The sequence below is a fragment of the Takifugu rubripes genome, chromosome 20 (genome assembly GCF_901000725.2).
Source record: "Takifugu rubripes chromosome 20, fTakRub1.2, whole genome shotgun sequence".
NCBI lineage: Eukaryota > Metazoa > Chordata > Actinopteri > Tetraodontiformes > Tetraodontidae > Takifugu > Takifugu rubripes.
The window spans coordinates 6134041-6153886 of NC_042304.1; the positions used below are offsets into that span (position 1 = coordinate 6134041).

Genomic DNA, 19846 nt, shown 5'->3' on the forward strand with positions numbered 1-19846 from the left:
AGACACCCCCCCCCCCCCCCAAAAAAAAAATTATCCTCCTGTTTTTTGGATTTGATTTTATGTTTTGGGTTATTTTAAAGGACCAATTCATGCTTCGTACGGGTGAAACAGTTTTAGCAAATAGTTTATTTAAATTTGTTCTTATTTTAACGTCCCTCTCTATTATTTTGACCGGAAATGTAAATATTAGCTTTACACGTTATTAAAAGGTGCTGCATATATACTGGAATGTAATCAAATTATTTATCTTTAATTGAGTCAGCGGGATAAGGTAATAAAGATGTTTTTATTTTATTTTCAAAGAATATATCAGCTAAGCCTGCTGTCAGCTTTCAGTCCCTCTGAAACATGACGATACAGCTGCAGATGAATGGCTGACAGGTGGATTAAGTGACTAATGTCACTACTGAGATGACTCATATGAGAATAATCAGAAGTAACTCGTCATCTCAGTAAAAGTATCTAAACGTTTCCATCAGTTTAAGATCCCTTCACCTCTTCTGTCCTCTGCTGTCTCTACGTGAAACCACCAGTTTTACGCAGACCAACACAGGGCAGCTTCAGCAATCTTCATGTTTTTATTCGTTTACAATTTGTTTACAAAGTTGAGATTGCAATGTCATATATCCTTCCATAAATGAGTATAAAACCTTTGAAAGAATTAGTTGAAAGGCACAAATTTTTTTACAATATATACATTTGGATCTAAATTATAAATATATAGAAAACAAAAGCACAACCCAGAATAAAAGTGCTGAACACAGTTTTTTTTTTTTATCTTTTTTTGTACAGAAAAAATAGGCTTTGTTTAAAAATACATACAATCAGTAGCATGTTTTTGTTTCTTTTTCATTAATAAATTATCTGAGTGATAACATTGAAAATGCGTAATATGCAAATGGTGGGGAAAGAAGATGGTTACAGTATACATGGAGCCAGACCAGAAACACAAGCTTGCAACGCTGAATCAGAAAAAGAAAACAGTAACTTGATTATGCCATTCTTAGTGCAAAATGAGAGTGATTAAAGGCCTAACTACATTAAGTAGACAAAGCTTTCGCTCGTGAAACACGGTCCATATGTCTCAAATGCATAAAGTTATTAGTGTGACCTCAAAACAGAAACTGAAAGGAAATATTCTGCAGAATTGTTGGAATGTGCCTGATGTGGAATATTATCAATAGAATTAACAAGGCTATAAAAACATGCCATGGCGATTTGCTGTAAATGACAAAAATCGAACAGAATCGGACATCCGCTGAAGGCGGCCAGGTCCCGACAACGCGGACGAAAATAACGAGAAATAATGTTCCTCACAAAAAGAAACTGGCTTTGAATTTTGCCCTAAGAAGGCATAAACGACAAATCACCGACATGTTCACAAGGACAAACAACAAAACCCAGCACGTCGAACTGAAACATAAATACAGCAAAAGTCACAGCACAGAGAAGAGAGACGTAGCGCGTGTACTGGTACTTTCTGTCGTTTCTGAGGGGAGATGATGTGTTTCCGCCAACGGCCCCGTCGCTACACCTCCTGTAGGTTTCTTCCTGAGATTGGTAAAAGTTCTGGTATCTTAGCAACTTTAGGGGTGTCTGTGGAACACTTTGGTATCACTCTGCACACTGAGGGCCGGACGTTGGCGACTGGGAGACTCTATTGGACTGGAGAGAAGCGACACGGAAATCTATCCAGACTGTACAGCAGGACAGAACAGTGCAATCTTATTTGGTGGCAGGTTATAATAGAATTTGATAGAAATCTTGAAAATTAGAAACTTCCCTGACCAAACATGTCATTACCTATTTGAGTACGCAGAATAACATATTTAAAATCTAAATATCCCTTAAATATAAATAACAATAACCTTTATAACAATGAATAAAACATCAAACGCATTGCGTTCAGCCTGTGAAAACCTGCTATACAAAGGTTGTACACGTTTTAGAATCCGTCTAAAATAGTATGAAGCACAACAGAAGTAAGAAAGTTCATACCATGCAAAAGTCAAAGCTTTGCCTGTTGAGCGTAAACAGCACTCGAGCGTCTATGTTTCAGGACACGTGGAGAACGTTGGTTTTATTGCTTTGTTTTTATTTGAACGTTTCCCGGCATTTTTTCCCCCTGAAGAACAAACTTGAGCGCAGCGTTCTTCACTCAAAGACGGCCGATCTCACGGGTTTTTAGACGGGGACTGTCGCGCACAGTAAACAACAGTTGTGTGTGTTTGTAGTCTCCGAACCTCAAATGGAAACACGGGAGTTTTTCTCTTGAATTGCCAAAGTAAAGCTTTGACTTAAAAGACGACGGTCATGATCTGCTACACTTAGAATCGTGTCATGCACGTTGGAGAACGACTGGTTTTTCTATCTGGGTTGGTCTCGACGCCAAAACGCAACACGCTCGAGACTTTCCTGAGAAATCGGATATTAAATCAACCAGGAGTCCCCTCGGAAAGGTGGAGCTGTGAGGGGATTTTGGAAACAAACTGCCGTCCGCGCTGCTCACTAATCCTGGTAGCACGCCGTCCAATCTACAGGGACCATCAGAGACAAAGGACAGGCCTGACAGACCGGCACACAAGCACATACAGGCTAAAATGGGGACTTCTTTATCAAAGACCCCAACAGCATAATGTAACAAAAGCTACTAATGGGACCTACACGTTAAATACAAATATATTTAAATTAAAAGCAACACTCAAGAGTACAAATCTATATATTAGGCTACATGGATCTATGACTGCATTTATAGATTTCTTCAAAGGCACTGTTTGCAACAGCAGACTCCCCTCCCTCCACGGTTCCTCACTAGTGTTAATACAGGCAGGGACACAGACATGTAGGGAAAAAAGACAGCCAATTGTCTGGGGGAGGTTTCCACCACGTCCAGTTTAACATTGTTTGTTTTGGCTCAGTAGAACCAAGCCCTGGAAAAACTACAGAAGATATTTCAGAAAAATGATATAGGGGGGGGGGGGGGGGGATTCCAGCAGATTTACCTCATGTGATCAGTAGAGGAATTCACTATGAAATTGGACAACACTGATGATTTCCATCTGCTGTGTGCGACAGCGTGTGCGTCCACAAACTTACAGGTACGATTTACGCTTTGTGTTGCAGCTGCCATTTACTGTGCAGGACACATTTTGGGCCGGATACTGTCTGGGCCGGCTCTAATCTCCACAACTTCAAGCGGGTGAAGGATGGAAAGGGTGAGTCAGCAGGCAGTGACGTGACTATAAGCCCTGAGGGGAGGAGGAGTAGGTCCAATGGTGCGATCACAGACAGCAGCAAACAAGACACAATCTGCTTTACAGGCCAAAGAAAACCGCAAAAAGGGAAAAAACAGTCGGGATGAGCTGCACTCAGTCCTGATTGCGGTACTGGATGACGGACTTGCGGTCGTGTCCGTCCTGAAGCATGCTGTTCAGAGCCTCGCGGACATCGAGGGCGTTGGTGCTACAGTGGCCATTGGGCAGATGGAGAGGGTCTGACTGGGGGTGGATGTAGGGCGAGGGGAAAGAGTTGGAAAACAGAGAAGAAGACGAGGACGGGCTGGAGAAGAGAGATGAAGAGGATGACGTTAGCGAGGACGGGGGCGGTTGGCCGGTGGGGACTTGAGAAACCAGGCTGTTTGAGACGGGGGAGGTGGAAGAAGAGCCGGAGGAGTTAGAGGAGGAGGGGTTTGGTTTTTGTGAGGACATCTGGGGACACAGGGGCAAATCAAAAAAATCTAATAAGCCTTGGTGGATATTGGCCAGCATGTTATGATTCTGCTGCTGCTGGAGTAGAAGAGGCGGCTGTAGCTGGGTAGCGGGCTGGGGATTTGGAGCAGGCAGGGAGATCAGGGACTCCAGGTTAAAGTCATCTCCGAAAGCTGAGGAGTGTCTCGTCAGGCTGTCCAGGCTGGGTCCGCCCTCTGTGGTGTCTGGAGAGGGCGATGGCGAGCTCACAGTCAGGTCCAAGATCTCATCCAGGGGGTTGGAAGACAAGCTTGGAGACGGGGCGTTCTGGTGAAACGGAAGACCGGAGTTCTTCAGCGCCTGGAAGAAGGGTAAAATCTGCTGGGGGTGAAACTGTGACTGCAGGCTGGGGGCGTGGTTAGCAGGGTTGGACAGCGCGACATGGTGGTTGGTGGAGGTGGTGGGGATGGTAGACCAGCTGTTATGGGTCCTCTGCTGGCCTTGACAGGGGTTTCTCTGTAAGGGCTGCATGGGCATGGTCTGTGGGGGCTGCTGTAAAGTGGACTCGGGGAGGGCTTGAACTCTGGGCAGCTGGGAGACGCTCCCGCTTTGAGTCCTTTGTGAAACACTTTGGCTCGGTTTCTGATTGAGGAACTGATTTGGGGCGAGAGACTGAACCAGCGACTTGTTCAGAACTGGTTTCTGGTTGAACAAATTTGCAAGGAGATGTCTGTTCTCCATTTTCCGCTGCTCCAGGGCCCGCTGCTCCAGAGCCTGCTGCTCCCTCTCCCTCCGTTTCTTCTTCACCTCCTCGTCCATTTGCAAGAGCTCCTCCCGTACACGTGCCACACAGTTCTCTGGGATCTTGATACCTGAGAGATTCACACATCCACCATGTCAGTGCAAATGCTCAAGCCGTAATCCCTGAAGTTTAGATCTACTTTCAACATCTGAACCAGCAGACACAGTTTAGTTGGGTTTAGCACATTTAGGAGACAAATAACAAATTTGTTTCCTCATTTTAACATCCTGGTTCCTGCTGGATCAACTTTTCCAGCACATATCAACTGTTACAGCCGGGATCTACTGACCGACTTGCTTGTTATGCTGCTTGGTTTTCAGGCGGACGATTTGCAGGATGCTGGAGCTCGTGATGTCAGACACAACATCCGCCACGCGCTTCCACACGCGCAGCAGAGCACCACACAGCATGTGGTACTGACGAAGACGCATGCCCTGCAGGCACTCCTGGCCTTCCTCAATTTTCTTACACTTCCCATTCCTGATGGACAGCAAAGTACAAGAGAATCAGTTCAGACTTTTTATGGCTCATGGCGAGCTTTTATTTTGAAACACGGTATGCTCCTGAAGAAAGGCACACGAGACTCATGCTGCTTTTTCTTCGGGACTGAACCTCAGATGAACTGCAAATCCTTAAGAATGGCATCTGACCTAAAAGCCACCGTGGCCCCTGAATGTACGTGCACGTACCAGTCGTTTATGCTAAATACATTAGCCGTTCATTCTTACCAGTTTGCATGGCTACACTTCTTGAAAGAGAAGGTAAATTGGTTTTCCCAGCTGTCCTTGGCTTCCTCTGGAGCCACCTGAGAGACAAACACACCACATCAAAATCAGCTTAGAGCTGGTTATGGTTTGCCAAAACAACTTAAAACACTATTATCAACATACAACTCACATACAAGTAGAATCCCCGCCTTGCCACAAGGTGTTCACAAAAACTAAAGAATTTTGGGCCTTGGTGGTAACAAAAACCACCTCAGGTTCAACATCAACAGAACTTAATAGCACGTTGGGGTTTTGCTCCAAAGATAGAAAAAGGTGTTCCTTGAATACTTCACTAAAACCCTCATTGTTTCTAAAAAGACAATGATCTACTTTTGGAACAGCCTGCTGTTGCAAACAGAAAAAGACTCAAGATTCATTTTAGATATTTTTCTGATCACGTCCAGTTCATCTTGTAAAGTGTGAAAATATATCCCCCAACCAAATACACTACACTTCCATGACCAGTAGGGGGCGGTCGACTCCAGCTTACAGCCTCTCAATAGCAGCGCAATCTTGGTAAAATGGAAGTATTTGTATAGGCACAGTAAAAGGAAGATTGTTTGAGACATACAAAGGCAGCTTGTTAATCAGTAATACACACCTTTCTGTAACGTTGCTGCAGTTTGTCCAGGCTCTCAGTCTGGGACTGTTTGCCAATGTTGGGCTTGTAGACAATGAAGTTTTTACCTCTTCCTTGCTCAGCTAGCAGCACACATGGATGGTTACCTCGCAGCTGGAGAAAGATCACTCATGGGTTAATTATTTAATCTATCAATATTTACACAGACATGCACATTTCTCTCTAAAATAAAGCTGCTGTAAGCACAGTGAATGTTAAAGTAAAACCGGTTTGCTTATTTTATCACCTTTAGTGAGAGGTAGAATCCCTCGTCAGAGCCGCTAAGCTTCAGCGACCTGCTGTAGGCTTCCTCCCAGGGCATCCCTCTGTCCACGCTGATCTACAGCGGCAAGATCAATTAAACAAAAGTCACGAGTCTTGAAGATGAGCCAAAGTTTAAACACATTCAGACCAACGGTCAAAATGTCAAAGTTATCATTGAAATAATGCTTGCTCTATACTTCTGTACAGCATCGGGTGTCCAAAACTAGTCTGCAACCAGCAGCTAAATGCTGAATATAAAACATAAATATTATTTCCTATTCTCCTTGTTTCTGTCTGAGTAGCCTTCTCAGCCCTGACTGTATGATCCTAGTCTCTTTAGAAAGTGAAATAAAGTGTAGACTAGTTCTCTATCTAGAGGTGTAGGAACCAAGTTTACAGTTAATCACTGTGAAAGAATTTATTTTAAATCAAGTCAACAAGGAAATGAACATGACCCGTGACAGTGCGATTGCACACCTCATAGACTTTTGACCCATCGAACAGAGAAATGTTCATTCTGATGGTTAAAATTTCCAACACAAACTAAAGCATGAAAAGTCCGTACCCACCAGTAAACCTTAATCTTTGTTTCAGCTTGCACGTTATTAGTTAGAGCTTTGTTTTTAAGTTCGACAATACCTAGTATCATACTGTTAAAGAAAAAGACATACTATGTTACCTAGACAATGTCTGCTGACTCAACAACGTGAGGCAACAATGGCATTTATGTGGCGTAATGAGCTGGCTCTCACACCAGAGGGAAGCCTTTGTTTTGCTTACTTTATAGAGAACAACCTGTCCATCCTGGGGGTTTCCAGCTGTCAAGAAGATTTCCTGCTTCTCCTCATAGATCTCATCATTGCCAGGAGCGAGATCTGTGTCAGAACAAAATAATAACTTAGTATTATATATATAAGAAGAGTTATATCCTTTTTAGGAATAGATATGAAGCAATGTTTCCATTTAATGTTGCCACTATACCTAGGATTCCCATGTCATATTTGCCCTCCTTTTTGTCTTTCTCAATAAGGTAGTCAAAGTTGTCAGTGAAATACTGGAACAGGTAGTTCTGCTTGTGAACTTCCAGACCCAGGATGCGATTTAAGAACTTGGTGATGCTGCAGTCTGGGAAAAAAAACCAAAGAATATTTCATTGGGAAGCTGCACTAATATTAACAATGTGTGCAGAATGCCGGCTGGCCTCTGGCTGTACCTTTCTCAGTGCTGATCCCAAACCGAGGATCCTTACAAAGAATTCCCACATCCATCATGCCAAGCTTCATATCTGAAATCAACAAAAACAAAGCTGTGCTCAATTGTGTGTTATTAAAGCGGGTCTGTTTTATTCAAACAGTCAGGCGAGCATACCTCTGAAGAACATGGCACACCCCCCTGGGTAGCCTTTAGGAGGGGGGACCTTATTCTCTATGTGGCCCATAATTGATTTGGTGATCTTATCAAGAGCCTTGGTACCATACTGAAAAAATGAGGGCAGTCAATCACTCAGCAAAGCAGACTGTGATAACGCTTGCATTACTCCTCTTAGATTTGTCTACCTTGTTCTCAAAGTTGTACTTGCTCAGGTCTCTGGATTCTGTCGCTCGTCTGTCTCCATGAGTCAACGCACCCTAGAAAAGGAAGCAACATTGACCGGTTACACTGATCTCAGCTTCGCAGCCTTTAATGGCTGTAACACACCGCGGGGAGGAATGGATGCACACATCAGGAGTATTTTGGTCATATGTGACCACAACCTTTCACCAGACAATTTCATCTCCCACATGAATTCAGTTTGTGCTAAAACTATTTTCGGTGACATACTGAAATTACTGTACATCTGTACTTTGTTCCAAGTGATCATTTCTGCATTTTCATTGACGTGTTTGGTGTGATGTCATTCAGCACCACGTCGGCGCTGATTGATTTGAGAAACTGACATTAACGAACTTCCCTATACTGACCACCATTCAGAAAGTTAAGTCACTGAGGAAAAATGTTTGTTCTTAGATATAATACGTTGATTCATAAAAAGGGATTTTAGTGAACATACCATTAAGATAGACAAAGCAAAAGTCCAACGTAGAGCATTAAGGAGACATTAAATAACATGAGGGATAGTTTTCTATAAACTATAGTTTTCTGTGTCAGTCAGCTTTTTCCATTTACATTCAGGGTTTAAATAAACTGTGAAGGGCATTTGTAGCCAGCTGTCCACATTTAAAAGTGGCTCAAGATTCCAAAACAAAGAGAAACCTTAGCCAGACGTTACGTCACTGCTGATCTGGTGTCAGCTTGTACAAAGGTAAAAACGGGGTCCAAAATGAAATGCCTGTGTGCGCAGTCCCACTTCATCGAGTTCGAGAGAGCGGTTAAGATGCGGCCTAGTCCTGATGCAGGTTTACCGAACACGCTTGGCAGACACAGAGAACTTCCTGGAAAGACCATCCCAATGTGCACTGCTTGACCTTTTCCCAAAAAAACTGTCATGCTTTGTCGCAATGGAAAGAAAAGACTGCTGTCCCGACATTCATTGATTGCTAAGAAAAAACCGCAAACTCAAAAATGATAAAAACAAGATGTTTTCCTTTTTGCTGATCGCTCGATTCTGTGTATTGAGATGGAGAAGGGAAAGACCCAGAATCTCTAGAGGATTGTGGAGGCGAGTTAATGTTACTTAGGTGAACCAGCAATAAAACAAGAGTGCAGAAATCTGCTAGAGGGCGGGAATTACCCCGACAACCCAAAGACAGCATTAAAGGTCAGGCAAGGAAGCAAATGCTGGAGGTGATGCAACAAATCAGTAAAACCCAAAACATATTGAGTTAGTTTCCATCACACTGGCAAGTCAAACAGGTAACCATATTCAATTTACAGCAAGTAAAATCTCTGAAAAGAAAGAAAAGTGCAAATACAGCTTTTGTATCTCCAGGCAACATCTATTATTTACCAGGCTCTCCAGTCTCTTAGCCACAATGGAGGCAAAACGTCGCTCCCCTGCCAATTCTGAGATGAGAAAGATGTACTCTGGGGCTGTTACCTGGTTGGATCGATGGGTGCGACCTAAGACAGAAAAAAGGTTCGATGAATACACTGTTATTCACTCAAGAGGTTAAAAGCACAGCATACAAGTTTGGAATTGCAATGTTGTTTATACTTTATACTTTATATTAGCAATCACTGGATGAGGCCGGAATACACCCATCACCCATCCACCACAGGACACACACAGCATTCACTCGCATGCACACACCCAGGGAAATTTAGAGTCGACAATCGGCCTATTGTTCACGTTTTTGGACAGAGAGAAACCTGAAGTACCTGGAGAAAACCCACACAGGCAGCAAGTTGTCCCAGGTGGAATATTTAACCTCTTCACAAATAACATCATTTTTCAAGAACAAAAAAAGCACACTACTCAACATTACATGTTTTCCAAATGTTGGTGCTACAAATGGCTTTATAATTGCACTATACCACTTTTTACTCTAAATATGACGCCAAACTGGTTTGTAAATGTCACACAGATGTCTATCAACATGCAGCTTGCTGTGAATATCCACCATTATCATCAATAAACAGTCAATGTGAATGAAACTTTCTTATTTCATCTCACAAAACAGATGAATCACATGCAATAAACAGAAAAATGGCAGGAGGATTGTAACCTGTTAAACACGATGACCTACATAACACATGGAAGTGCCATTAATAGAAAAAAAAAATTGATACTTAATAGAATTAATTTTCCTCTGGTGTGAGGTTGTGTTGTAGCATATAAAACCTGTATTGCGTCAGCGTGACTCTAACCTTCAGAATATTCAAATGAAACTCTGCAGAAAATACCCTAGACAGCAGAGTTCATGGCTGAGTCAACCATGCCACCAGCATACAATGGCTACAATGTGTGTATGAAACTTGATTTTAGCTGTTACGACAATCTAAACTAAAACCATTCACTCCTGAGTATGATCAGCAGACTGCCAAACCCACGCTACTTGTGACCACGACCTTTGACCTCTAAATATGCCATCCCTTCAGCCAAACCTGACATTTGTGCAAAGTTGCTTTCAGTTCATTTTCCTATGACCTGCCCAAAATATGACATGACTCACCAAACTGCTGAATGGCCCTGTCTGCACTCCAAGGCAGTTCCAATGTCATGTGGACTCGCCGCCTCTGGTTCTTTACCCGCTTGTCTGCTTGGAGGGAGATTCCAGAGCTAGCAGCCTCTGAGATAATGGCCACCAACTGGAAATGAAAGAGGTTTAAAGTCGCAGTACAATAAAGTCAATGAAATGATTTATTGCAATGACACAAAACTGTTTTGTCTGCAGCAGATGTTTATTTCTGCTACTATTTTCTCACCTTTTCTCCACTCATGAATCGATCTTTCTCCTTTAGGTTGATGTGGTCGATGGTTAGACCCTGCTCAGCCCGCGACTCATAACGAACACTTCCGTCGGGACGCCGCACCACACGTCCCCGACGGCCGGTCATCTGCCCAGGAAATACATCACACTGTTAATGTACGATTCTATATATAGTCTGTCGCAAATAAATCCTGAATGTTTGTATTTGATTGATTATTCTTTGATTAAGACGTCCACCTCTGAGACTTTATCTGGTCCTCCGAACTTATCGATGAGTTCGTCCAAGGTGTTGAGAGGTAGTTCTTTTCCCAGTATGGATATTTTGTGAAGGAGGTCCTGCTTCATCTCCTCTATCCTGGCTGTGGACAGTAACAAAGACACAATAACAACTCAACCTTAATGCAAAATGCACACACTGGCCAATAAATAAATAAATATATATCATTAATAGACAGTAAATGTCATATAGTCATAGCTAAGATAACAGGTGCTATATAAAACCAAGTGGGCTACCTGTCTGACCGTTAGTGTGGTTAACAAAGATGACATCATCATTGTCTAGCAGAGAGTCTGGTGAGGAGTTGGAGTCTGTCTCCATTCCATCAGAGTCACTGCTGCTGTCGTCACTGATGTTGATCACCCCACCACTGTCCACATTGTGCTTGGGTACCTTAGGTTGGCGACCTCGAGGCTTCCCTGTTGAGGAATAATCACGTCGATAAAGAGACGTTGAAATGTCTTCATTCACAAAGCCATAACACAGAATGCAGACAGCACTGAGTGGTGTTTCACTGCTATTGAAATTTGTGGAATTATTCCACGCTTATAGCAACAGTCTCAGCCCACTTACGTTTCCTCTTGTTCCCTGGTGCTTTCTCCCTCCTCTGCTTCTCTGATGGAAAGTGTTTTGTTACAAGAGACTGGAATACTCCCCTAAAGACAGCAGCAAACAAAAAGCACTTATGAATAAATGAAAGGAAAATAATAATAACACAAGTGTATTCCAGATCTGGACTCAATATAGAGTACAGGTCACTGCCAGTTGTTGGCAGACAGATGAACACATCTGTCACAGGAATAGTTTAAAATCAAAGCAATCACCTAACACTTTGTAATTTTAGCAAATACAAATTGAAATCAATCTAATTTCAGTGACAAGCAGAAATGGCACGTAAAATGTTAATCTGCACTCACTCTGCAGCAGAAACAAATCTGTCAAGATGGCCGTCATTCTCATCCAGGACTTCTCGGGTGCGGGACTCTCCAGTAGACTGAAGCCCAACAACAATGCACTGCAAAGGAGAGAAATGACATATCAGGGCACCACTTCATCGTACACTTACCAGCTACACAGGATTAATTTTAGCACTAAATTAAATCTGCCCATTTTGCTCACTAATTAAACTGTATTGAATTTCACTTCATACTTGGATGTTCCTTGGGTCATGTATAATCCTCTGGATTATACATATTATATGACTCAGCCCCCTAGAATCATTTGCACTGACCTTTCCAGCCTCCAGTTCTTTTTGGGCCAGCTCCACCAGACAGCGGACCTTGGCAGCAATACAGAGGTATTTGAAGAAGCGCTGGTGGGATGACCAGAACTGTCCCCACAGTGACTTCCTGCTCACCAGGCCCAGCTCATCAGCTGCACGCATGAATACCTGCAAAGCTTCTGCCCACTGGACACACATTTAAGGAGAAGATCACAAATGGTGTACAATGGCATACACTAATGCAGTAACCCACAGCCCACTCATCATCTGGGATCTTTACCAGCTTGGCAGCCTTGTTGTAGACCAGTTTGAAGTCATTGTCCAGTCCGATCTCTTCAATACGGAAGGAAACCCCTGAGAAGCTCAGTTGCCGGGCAATGTACATCCCACTCACTTTCATGTCCATAGCAACAATCTCCATGGCACCGACACCTCTGTATACAAACCACACAAAAATGATACCACATGATTTGATCATGGGCAAACCAGATATTTCCACTAGCTGATCAAAAGGTATATTCCAGTAAACACAGCCATTTGGAGATTACATGACAGGGAAGTCTTTAAATACACAATACTTTGGAGCGTGATTGTACAAACCGCTTCTCGATTGCATGTAGGAAGTCATCAAAGGTTCTGAAGGGTGTGCCTTCACCCCAGATTCCCAGACGGCTCATGTAGATCATGTTCTTTGGCTCAGAGGCACCTGGGGCAAAGATTAAATAAAAAAAATAACAAGTTAAATCCTCAGTGCATTGTGTACATGTTTTTTCCGCAGTCTTGTCTTGTCAGCCTACCCGTGGCACTGGCGTACACCACTCTAGCCCGTGGCAGTTGGTTTTGCAGGTCAAGCACTGCCTTGCCCATCTTTGTAGATGTGGCATTCTTAGCTTTGTGGCATTCATCAAAAATGATCTGTTAGTGGGTGAGATTAAGGACAAAAGCGCAAACTCCAAAAAAGCAATTTGCATTAGAAAACCCAGACATGTGCTTGTCAAAATGAAAGGATACAACACCATCAAAGTCTGGCTTGCACCAGTCTAGGATCTGTTTAATTCTCGTCCGGTGCTGCCCCCCTGCCTGGCTCTCGCCGATCAGAGCAGAATAAGTTGCAAATAGGACTCCTTCTGAGGTAGCTGTGTCTCCATACTTAATCTAGAGAACCAAAAAGAAATAGTCAAAACTCAGGTAAATACTGTATACACTTTGACAAACATCTCACAATAAACGGATTTTCCTGCTCTGTCACCGATTCCTCCAGGACTCACCTTGTTTAAGGCAAGCACAGGAATATGTGGTGCATCTATGTCCTTTAGATCTCTCTCTGCGTCAAATTTCAGGTCATTTGATATGCTGAACCTGAAAGCAGGAACAGGAAAGGATTTAATTCAGTTGGATTCTACACAAACCAGCCTGTGCATGCTCTGTACATGCAACTATACCTTACCATAAAGCCTTTTTCCTTCCCTTAAGGTAATTCTCAAGAATGATTCCTGCCACAGTGCGTCCCTTGCCAACCCCTGCCCCATCTCCAATCAGGAAGCCTGCCCTTTGCTTGTTCTGAAGTATAACCTCATGTTGCTAATGGCAAATATAAAGGGATGATGGATAATTAACACTCATGGATGCAAAAATAATGACTTCTTGTATTAAATGGATGTGCCTTATACCTGGCAGCCGTATATGATGGCCTCCAGCTGCAGAGCGGATAGCAGGCCACCTTTAATGGTTGTTTCAGGGAGAGACAGAACGTATGTGATGTCAGGTGGAGGGACGCTTGATAAAGTGTTGGTCTCAACTACTATGTCAGGATGAGAAATTCCTATAGTGGCTGAGGAAAGAAGGAGAAAGAGCAAATTAAGATTTCACATATTTTCATGTCACAATGAGAACAAAACAAATTAATGACCAAGTTAAAATGAAAGAATGTTTGAAAGTTAAATGGATTTATTTGGTGTAGGAGCCTACATTTGGAAGGCTTGTACTCTGCATATGTGTCTACATGTCCCAGTTCCTCTGTCTCTTCCTCCTCGGCCTCCTCTTCTTCCTCTGGAGGAGGCTGGGTTCTCTGGACCTGGAAACAAAACAGTTTTAAAGTATTGTTCCCCCTGAATAAAAGCCACAATTGGAATTTGTACTTGACCCATCTGGTTAACAAAAGGACAAGCTGTGAGAGTCAGAGGCAGATAAGCAGTTAGTATCAGATTAGCATATAGACAGAAAAACAGTTAGAGAATCTTATCAAGGTCAGTTAAACAGAGCGGATGAAACGTCAAAGAAAAAGCAGACAGAATGTAAATAAGTGGTTTAGCCCTCGGAGGGTCCAGATAGCTAAGAATTGGAACAAAAGCCTGAGTCAAATTTGACATGTTTCATTGTAAAGAATTCAGAGGGTAAAATATTTTGGATTTGCAAAACTATATGTGTAATATACATAGATATTTGTGTGTCCAGATTTACACACTTGCCAGACACACTGGTCCTGTTTTCCCTCACATGTGAACTATGGGTTATCATAGAGCACATGGTAACTGCCACACTTCCTGATTCATTTTTAGTTTAGCTAATGGATGACTGCAGAATGTTGATCTTGTTTCTAAAAATCATTAACATAGAAAACCCCCACAAAATTCTACCACATAAAAAAAGGTTTGACTGTGAGTTCAATCTACCCAAGACTGAACCCCAAAATGCAAAGCCCCAACATCAGGCCCAAATAAGGCCACAGATTGTTAGATAAGGTGAATATTTAACTGGCTCCAAATGTGTCTTAAGTAATGCCCAAATTTTGTTCAACATAGAGAGTTGAGGCATTAACCAGTACATTATCTTTAAATGCTTGTCCATTACTATATTAACAAGTTAAATAGTCTAGAAGGGAAACAACATACAGTAGACTTTAGAGAATACCAGGCAATTCTGTCCACTTTAATGACAAACACACAGGACCATGGCTCTGGCATATAAGAAGCGAGGAATGAGAAATCCAGTGACAGGGTTAGGTTTCTGTGGGAAATCGGAATTTAAACATCCAGTTTGGAGAGGCTACCTGGAATCCTGCTAAAGGTGGCGTGCTGATAAGAGCAGTTATATCATCCAAACTTGCCAAACCGTGAAACCTGCCGGTGCCATTTAGCTGTCGACAAAACATAAAATCAAAAACGAACAAAACGCAAATAAAAAAAAGATACAACTATAACAGAAAAAGAGAACAAAAAAGACAAATTGTGCGTGTTCTGTATGCCTGCAATAGACTTCCAGTTTGTGTAAGTTGAATAAATATGTCTGTTTAGACATAAGCCCAGTTATAAAGTATACATTTCTATCAGAATTTTGACATCAAACGCCAGGGAAGGGCAAAAAAATATCAATACAAAAAAAAGCCTGTGAAAGCTAATGAAGAAAATAAGGACAAAATGAAAATAGCTGACATTAGAATAGAAAGAAAAAACATTCCTGGAACCAATAAATTGAAAATGGATTCACCAGACTATGACAGGCACAGAGGGACAACACTTTAAAAGCATGTGACGCACAAACAGGACAATCATTCACCTCTGTGACTAATACTTTGTTCATTAAAGAGGAACAATTTGGTTTATTTTCTGCATCAAGAACACAAAGTTAACTGTAGATGATAAAGGAGAGGATAGCATAATTGATAAAAGATGTGTGTGCAAAGGTTTGCAACCAACCTCTAACTGGCTCTGTGCTGGTGCGTTCGTAGTATTAGTGTTGATGTCCCAGATGGTGGGCACGGTGTCCAGGTTGTCTGCGTTGATGAAGGACTGGCTATCGGCATATTCTGACAGTGAGTCAGCCGGAGAGGAGAACAGGGAGTTTGTGGAGAGCTCATCAATGCAGGCTAAGTCCTGAAGAGAAAGATCAGAAGAAAGGATGGCTTTAGCAAGGGACCAACGCTGTAGGTAATAGTATTAAAACCAGTAAATATTGTGCTGTTTGCACAATTTTACACTGAAAAAAAAAAATAGAAATTGCACGTTCAGGAAAATGATGCATGTAACATGGTGACTAGGTTGGTTTAGAAGGAAGCACAGAAAATAACCAGAACAAATTCAGCCATGACTCCTTTCCAATCAATATATTTATACATTTCTCAAGTCACAAGCATGTCATGCCCAGTCCTGACCCATCTGTAACTAGAACAGTGTTACTGTTGAGGAGTGTGAGAACATAGCAATCAAGAAGCAGCTGGAGAGAGAGAAAGAAAGTGTCACAAATGCACATGTGAATTTTCTTAACTTTGTTGTATGTGATTGTGCATATTCCCCTGGAACCATGTGTGGGAGTTCCCACACCCACACGTTCCAGCTACACACTACAAGAAATGTGCAACAGCCTCGGGTGGATCACATGGAAAAAATCTGCTTATTTAGCAATATAATAACCCTTTTCCTCAGAGACAAGGCAGCCCCAATATTTATCATACCTTTCAGCTGCTTTACAGAGACTAAGAATGGTAAAAAATAGACAAGGTATTACATTGTATTTATCCGTGTAAAAAAGGCAACATACTGTGTCGTCTTTACCCCTTCCATCATTCTTGTCTTCATCAGTCAGGTAGAAAATAGTATTTCACTGACAAGATGCACAGCTTTCTGCTAACATGACTGCATCACATGGGAATGGGGCCCAGTGAGGGTGCTAAACGGCAGGCAGACAACGATGCTTTATTTTTTTTTTTTGCATTTTCGGCTTCTGGCGAGGAACGCCTGGCTGACTGTGGTACATTGATGTCTGTGTATTACAAAGAGAACATTTTCAAGGATATAGCACTCATCTTATCAGAGTTTGCTTGAGGCTCTGAGATTATATTCTCTTCACCTCTCTCACTATGCTTTTGTTGTTCCTCTTCTTTACATGCGCTTCCTGAGGGCAAGATCAGGCATGAGCTCTGAAAACAAGCTCTTCAAAAGTTTGCCTCCCCTCAAAAGTGTAGAGGGTGTTTGTAATCCAGGAGCTAAAGCCCAAGTCTTTGCTTTTCTTCATTTATTGCTCACCAGTGTGTTTTCACAACACATTAGCTGCTACGATATTACGGAATAAATAAAAATTAAAACACATGGGAAATATTCCATATGATTTAGGTGTCTTGGTAATGTCCATGTGGAGCTGCATTGTGACTTAAAGGTTTTCCACAGTGTGTCCATTCAGGGAGCACAGCACAATGTGTTGAAGCGGTGGTGGAAGAAAGACCCTGAGTTCAGATAGTAGCTTATCACAATTGAAACGGTGCAAATGAAAACACAGCAGAGCATGTTAATGCTGCTGCTCAGCAGAGTGGAACAGAGGCAGCAGTGTCTGGGCCCCTGCAGACCCATACCCAAGACCTGTGCATCGAAGACCGGCTCCTGACAAGCAAGATAAGGCCTGAATTCTGATGTTAATTTGGCTCCTTCTACAGAACACATCCCTCACACACACACACAGCACAACACAACACACGCGTGTAAGTGCTAATCCTGCTTCTTTTTTAAACACGAGCAAAATAAAAATCAACTTGAAATAACAGGGCAAAGATGTAGAAGGAGGATGTGAAACATTGTTTCTACAGAAAATCCACCTCTTGAAACAACTGATTCAATCTACAATATGAAAACAACTACCGGTAAACTACTGTGTGTGAAACTTGCATTGACAAAAAAACAGTAATATTTACTACTAACACCATGTCAATGCCAGGTGGCACATACTGCAGTGCAACCTTCGGTTGTGATTTTATCTCCAAAGAACATTGTTTGTGCATTGTTACATCCGGAGAAAGGAGAAAATAAATGAACCACTGACTAACAACCATGTGATCTAAATTACTGCTGCACAATCAAACACTTCAAATTTGTGTACAAGCTGCTTTCCAGGTGGCGATTTGGTGGCATTACCTGCATCAAAAGCACTCAAAAGATAAATGCTCAAGAAATGAGGCCAAATATCCACATGCTAATTATGACAGATAGTTTTACCAGCTGTTGCTTCTCTTCATTATAACAACACTATTTAATATTCCAAGATGGAGTTCAGGAGCAGGTTTAAGGGGGTGAGAGGTGGGTGGGGAGATGCTATTTATAGATTCCAAATGAAATACACATTTATGGTGTAATTAACTGTACAGAATAAAAAGCATGTAAGGAAATATCACTATATTTAATTTAGTATTTGCAAAACCCATTTTAATGTGTCCAGTCGTCTAAAGAACACAAATGTCAGAAATAAACTCAATAACCTGTCTAACCGAGAGGCCGAACTCACACCTCAGACCAGCGCCAGCCTTGGGCTTCCCCCTCCTACACCAGCCAAGCTGGCTGCTATTCCCAGGCCAGGAAACAAGTCATGCTGGTCTGCCACTTCCGTACACACTCACATGGTACACACGAACACACGTCTCATATCCCACCGTGCTGATTATCTTATTTTCAGATCTCTCTTATCTTTGGCACAAATGTCAGTCTGGCTTACTGTTGTCACTTCTCAGTGAAGACATCTGACTAATACATTTTTGACATTAATGACACCAATACATTATATGTCGTGCTGATGGTAAGGGGTGTATATTACTGCCTGAATCGCACTGTTCTTTTGAATGACAAAAGTGAAGTCTGTACCAGAACATATCAGCTGGGAAACAGTGACACACTAATACGGCAGAGTACAGTGCCTCTAAGTCAGACCGCCTGATGACCTTAAGTGACCCTGTCAGATAGCACATGCGCATGCATTAAAATGTCTCATTTCATGTGCTGTCGACTTGAACTGGTGTTAATGTTTCTTTCTAAAGTGTAAAGCTACCCTGCTGCATGTCCAGCATCCCTCACATAGCTGTCCACCTTTTCTGTGTCAAGTCCTGCTCACAATTAGTTGAATTACTACCAGTAGCTAAAACAATCATCTTTTTTAAAGATGCAAACATGAAATGTAATGTTTTACTTAAGGCACCTCACAATAAATTAAATGACATTTCCTACTTACAATTTGTCACCAGAGACATCAAAGATGATTCTATATTTTTTTTACAAATGAGGCATAGCTGAATTTGAAGATGATCTGGGTAGTTTGGATGTTTCGGAAGTCAAAAGATTCCAGAATGATTTGGTTAGCATATACCTGAACCTGATAGAACATTTTCCTTTCATATATCGAGTGCTGGTTTCTTGAAAGCTAAATATTCCTGTTTTAATGAGCCAGGGACTGAATGCTACCTACATGCCTCCTGGAATTTTTCCATATTGTAAGTCATGGAACGCCGCGTCAACCATAAAGGGCATGAGTGACACAGCATTACCCTAAGAGCACAACTACAGCTTAAATCTCTGCTTCATAATAACAGACTTTCTAGGCGCTGCACATATTGTTTTGATGAAAATCCCTATTGAAATTATTTCACGGGGAGGATCACCACAAAATGCAAAGAATATCCCTAACTGGGATATCATCATAAATAGTCTCTTTTGCTTTGACCCATACATTAATGCATCCATCCGTATAAAAAAATACATGTTAGAGGCGAAGCACAGTTCGCTGCACCTCAGTCAGGACCAGCAGGGTGTAATTACACAAGTCCAAAGAAAAGGGAATCTGTGCATCTGTCCAACGTTATATTAGGAGACCCGTCGGCAGGTGATAATTAGCTGGAATATTACCATTATGCCCTCTCGGCTGTCTACTGTCTGGCGCATGACCTCTTCAAATGGAGGCAAAAAGATTAATTTTTAAAAATTTATGGCCAAAAAATACTGGTTAACTTGAATTGTCTTGCATTTGAACAATTTCTTTCGCTACTCATCATTTCACCCCCCATCTTCAGATTTCTTCTTCCAGTAATGC

General features: G+C 42.0%; 1 protein-coding gene across 4 annotated transcripts in view; it reads right to left on the reverse strand.

Annotated features, from left to right (window-relative positions):
• Window positions 1–555: 555 nt before the first annotated feature.
• Window positions 556–19846, reverse strand: part of sbno2b (strawberry notch homolog 2b) — a 40047-nt gene continuing 20756 nt past the window's right edge. For 2 of the 4 annotated variants that reach the window (XM_011614694.2, XM_011614697.2), the window contains 28 exons: window positions 15703–15879; window positions 15057–15143; window positions 13976–14081; window positions 13678–13838; window positions 13455–13588; window positions 13276–13366; window positions 13019–13162; window positions 12805–12922; window positions 12608–12713; window positions 12288–12441; window positions 12017–12193; window positions 11703–11800; window positions 11359–11441; window positions 11022–11204; window positions 10746–10867; window positions 10504–10635; window positions 10251–10386; window positions 9086–9198; window positions 7695–7766; window positions 7507–7615; window positions 7352–7423; window positions 7120–7263; window positions 6919–7013; window positions 6122–6214; window positions 5857–5988; window positions 5217–5293; window positions 4778–4968; window positions 556–4558 (listed from right to left, as the gene is read on the reverse strand). In XM_011614694.2, coding sequence (XP_011612996.2) covers window positions 3369–4558; window positions 4778–4968; window positions 5217–5293; window positions 5857–5988; window positions 6122–6214; window positions 6919–7013; window positions 7120–7263; window positions 7352–7423; window positions 7507–7615; window positions 7695–7766; window positions 9086–9198; window positions 10251–10386; window positions 10504–10635; window positions 10746–10867; window positions 11022–11204; window positions 11359–11441; window positions 11703–11800; window positions 12017–12193; window positions 12288–12441; window positions 12608–12713; window positions 12805–12922; window positions 13019–13162; window positions 13276–13366; window positions 13455–13588; window positions 13678–13838; window positions 13976–14081; window positions 15057–15143; window positions 15703–15879 — 4497 coding nt within the window. In that variant the 3' untranslated portion in view covers window positions 556–3368. The remainder of the gene's footprint in view (window positions 4559–4777; window positions 4969–5216; window positions 5294–5856; window positions 5989–6121; window positions 6215–6918; window positions 7014–7119; window positions 7264–7351; window positions 7424–7506; window positions 7616–7694; window positions 7767–9085; window positions 9199–10250; window positions 10387–10503; window positions 10636–10745; window positions 10868–11021; window positions 11205–11358; window positions 11442–11702; window positions 11801–12016; window positions 12194–12287; window positions 12442–12607; window positions 12714–12804; window positions 12923–13018; window positions 13163–13275; window positions 13367–13454; window positions 13589–13677; window positions 13839–13975; window positions 14082–15056; window positions 15144–15702; window positions 15880–19846) is intronic. The other 2 variants (XM_011614695.2, XM_011614696.2) reach the window with 2 other exon arrangements.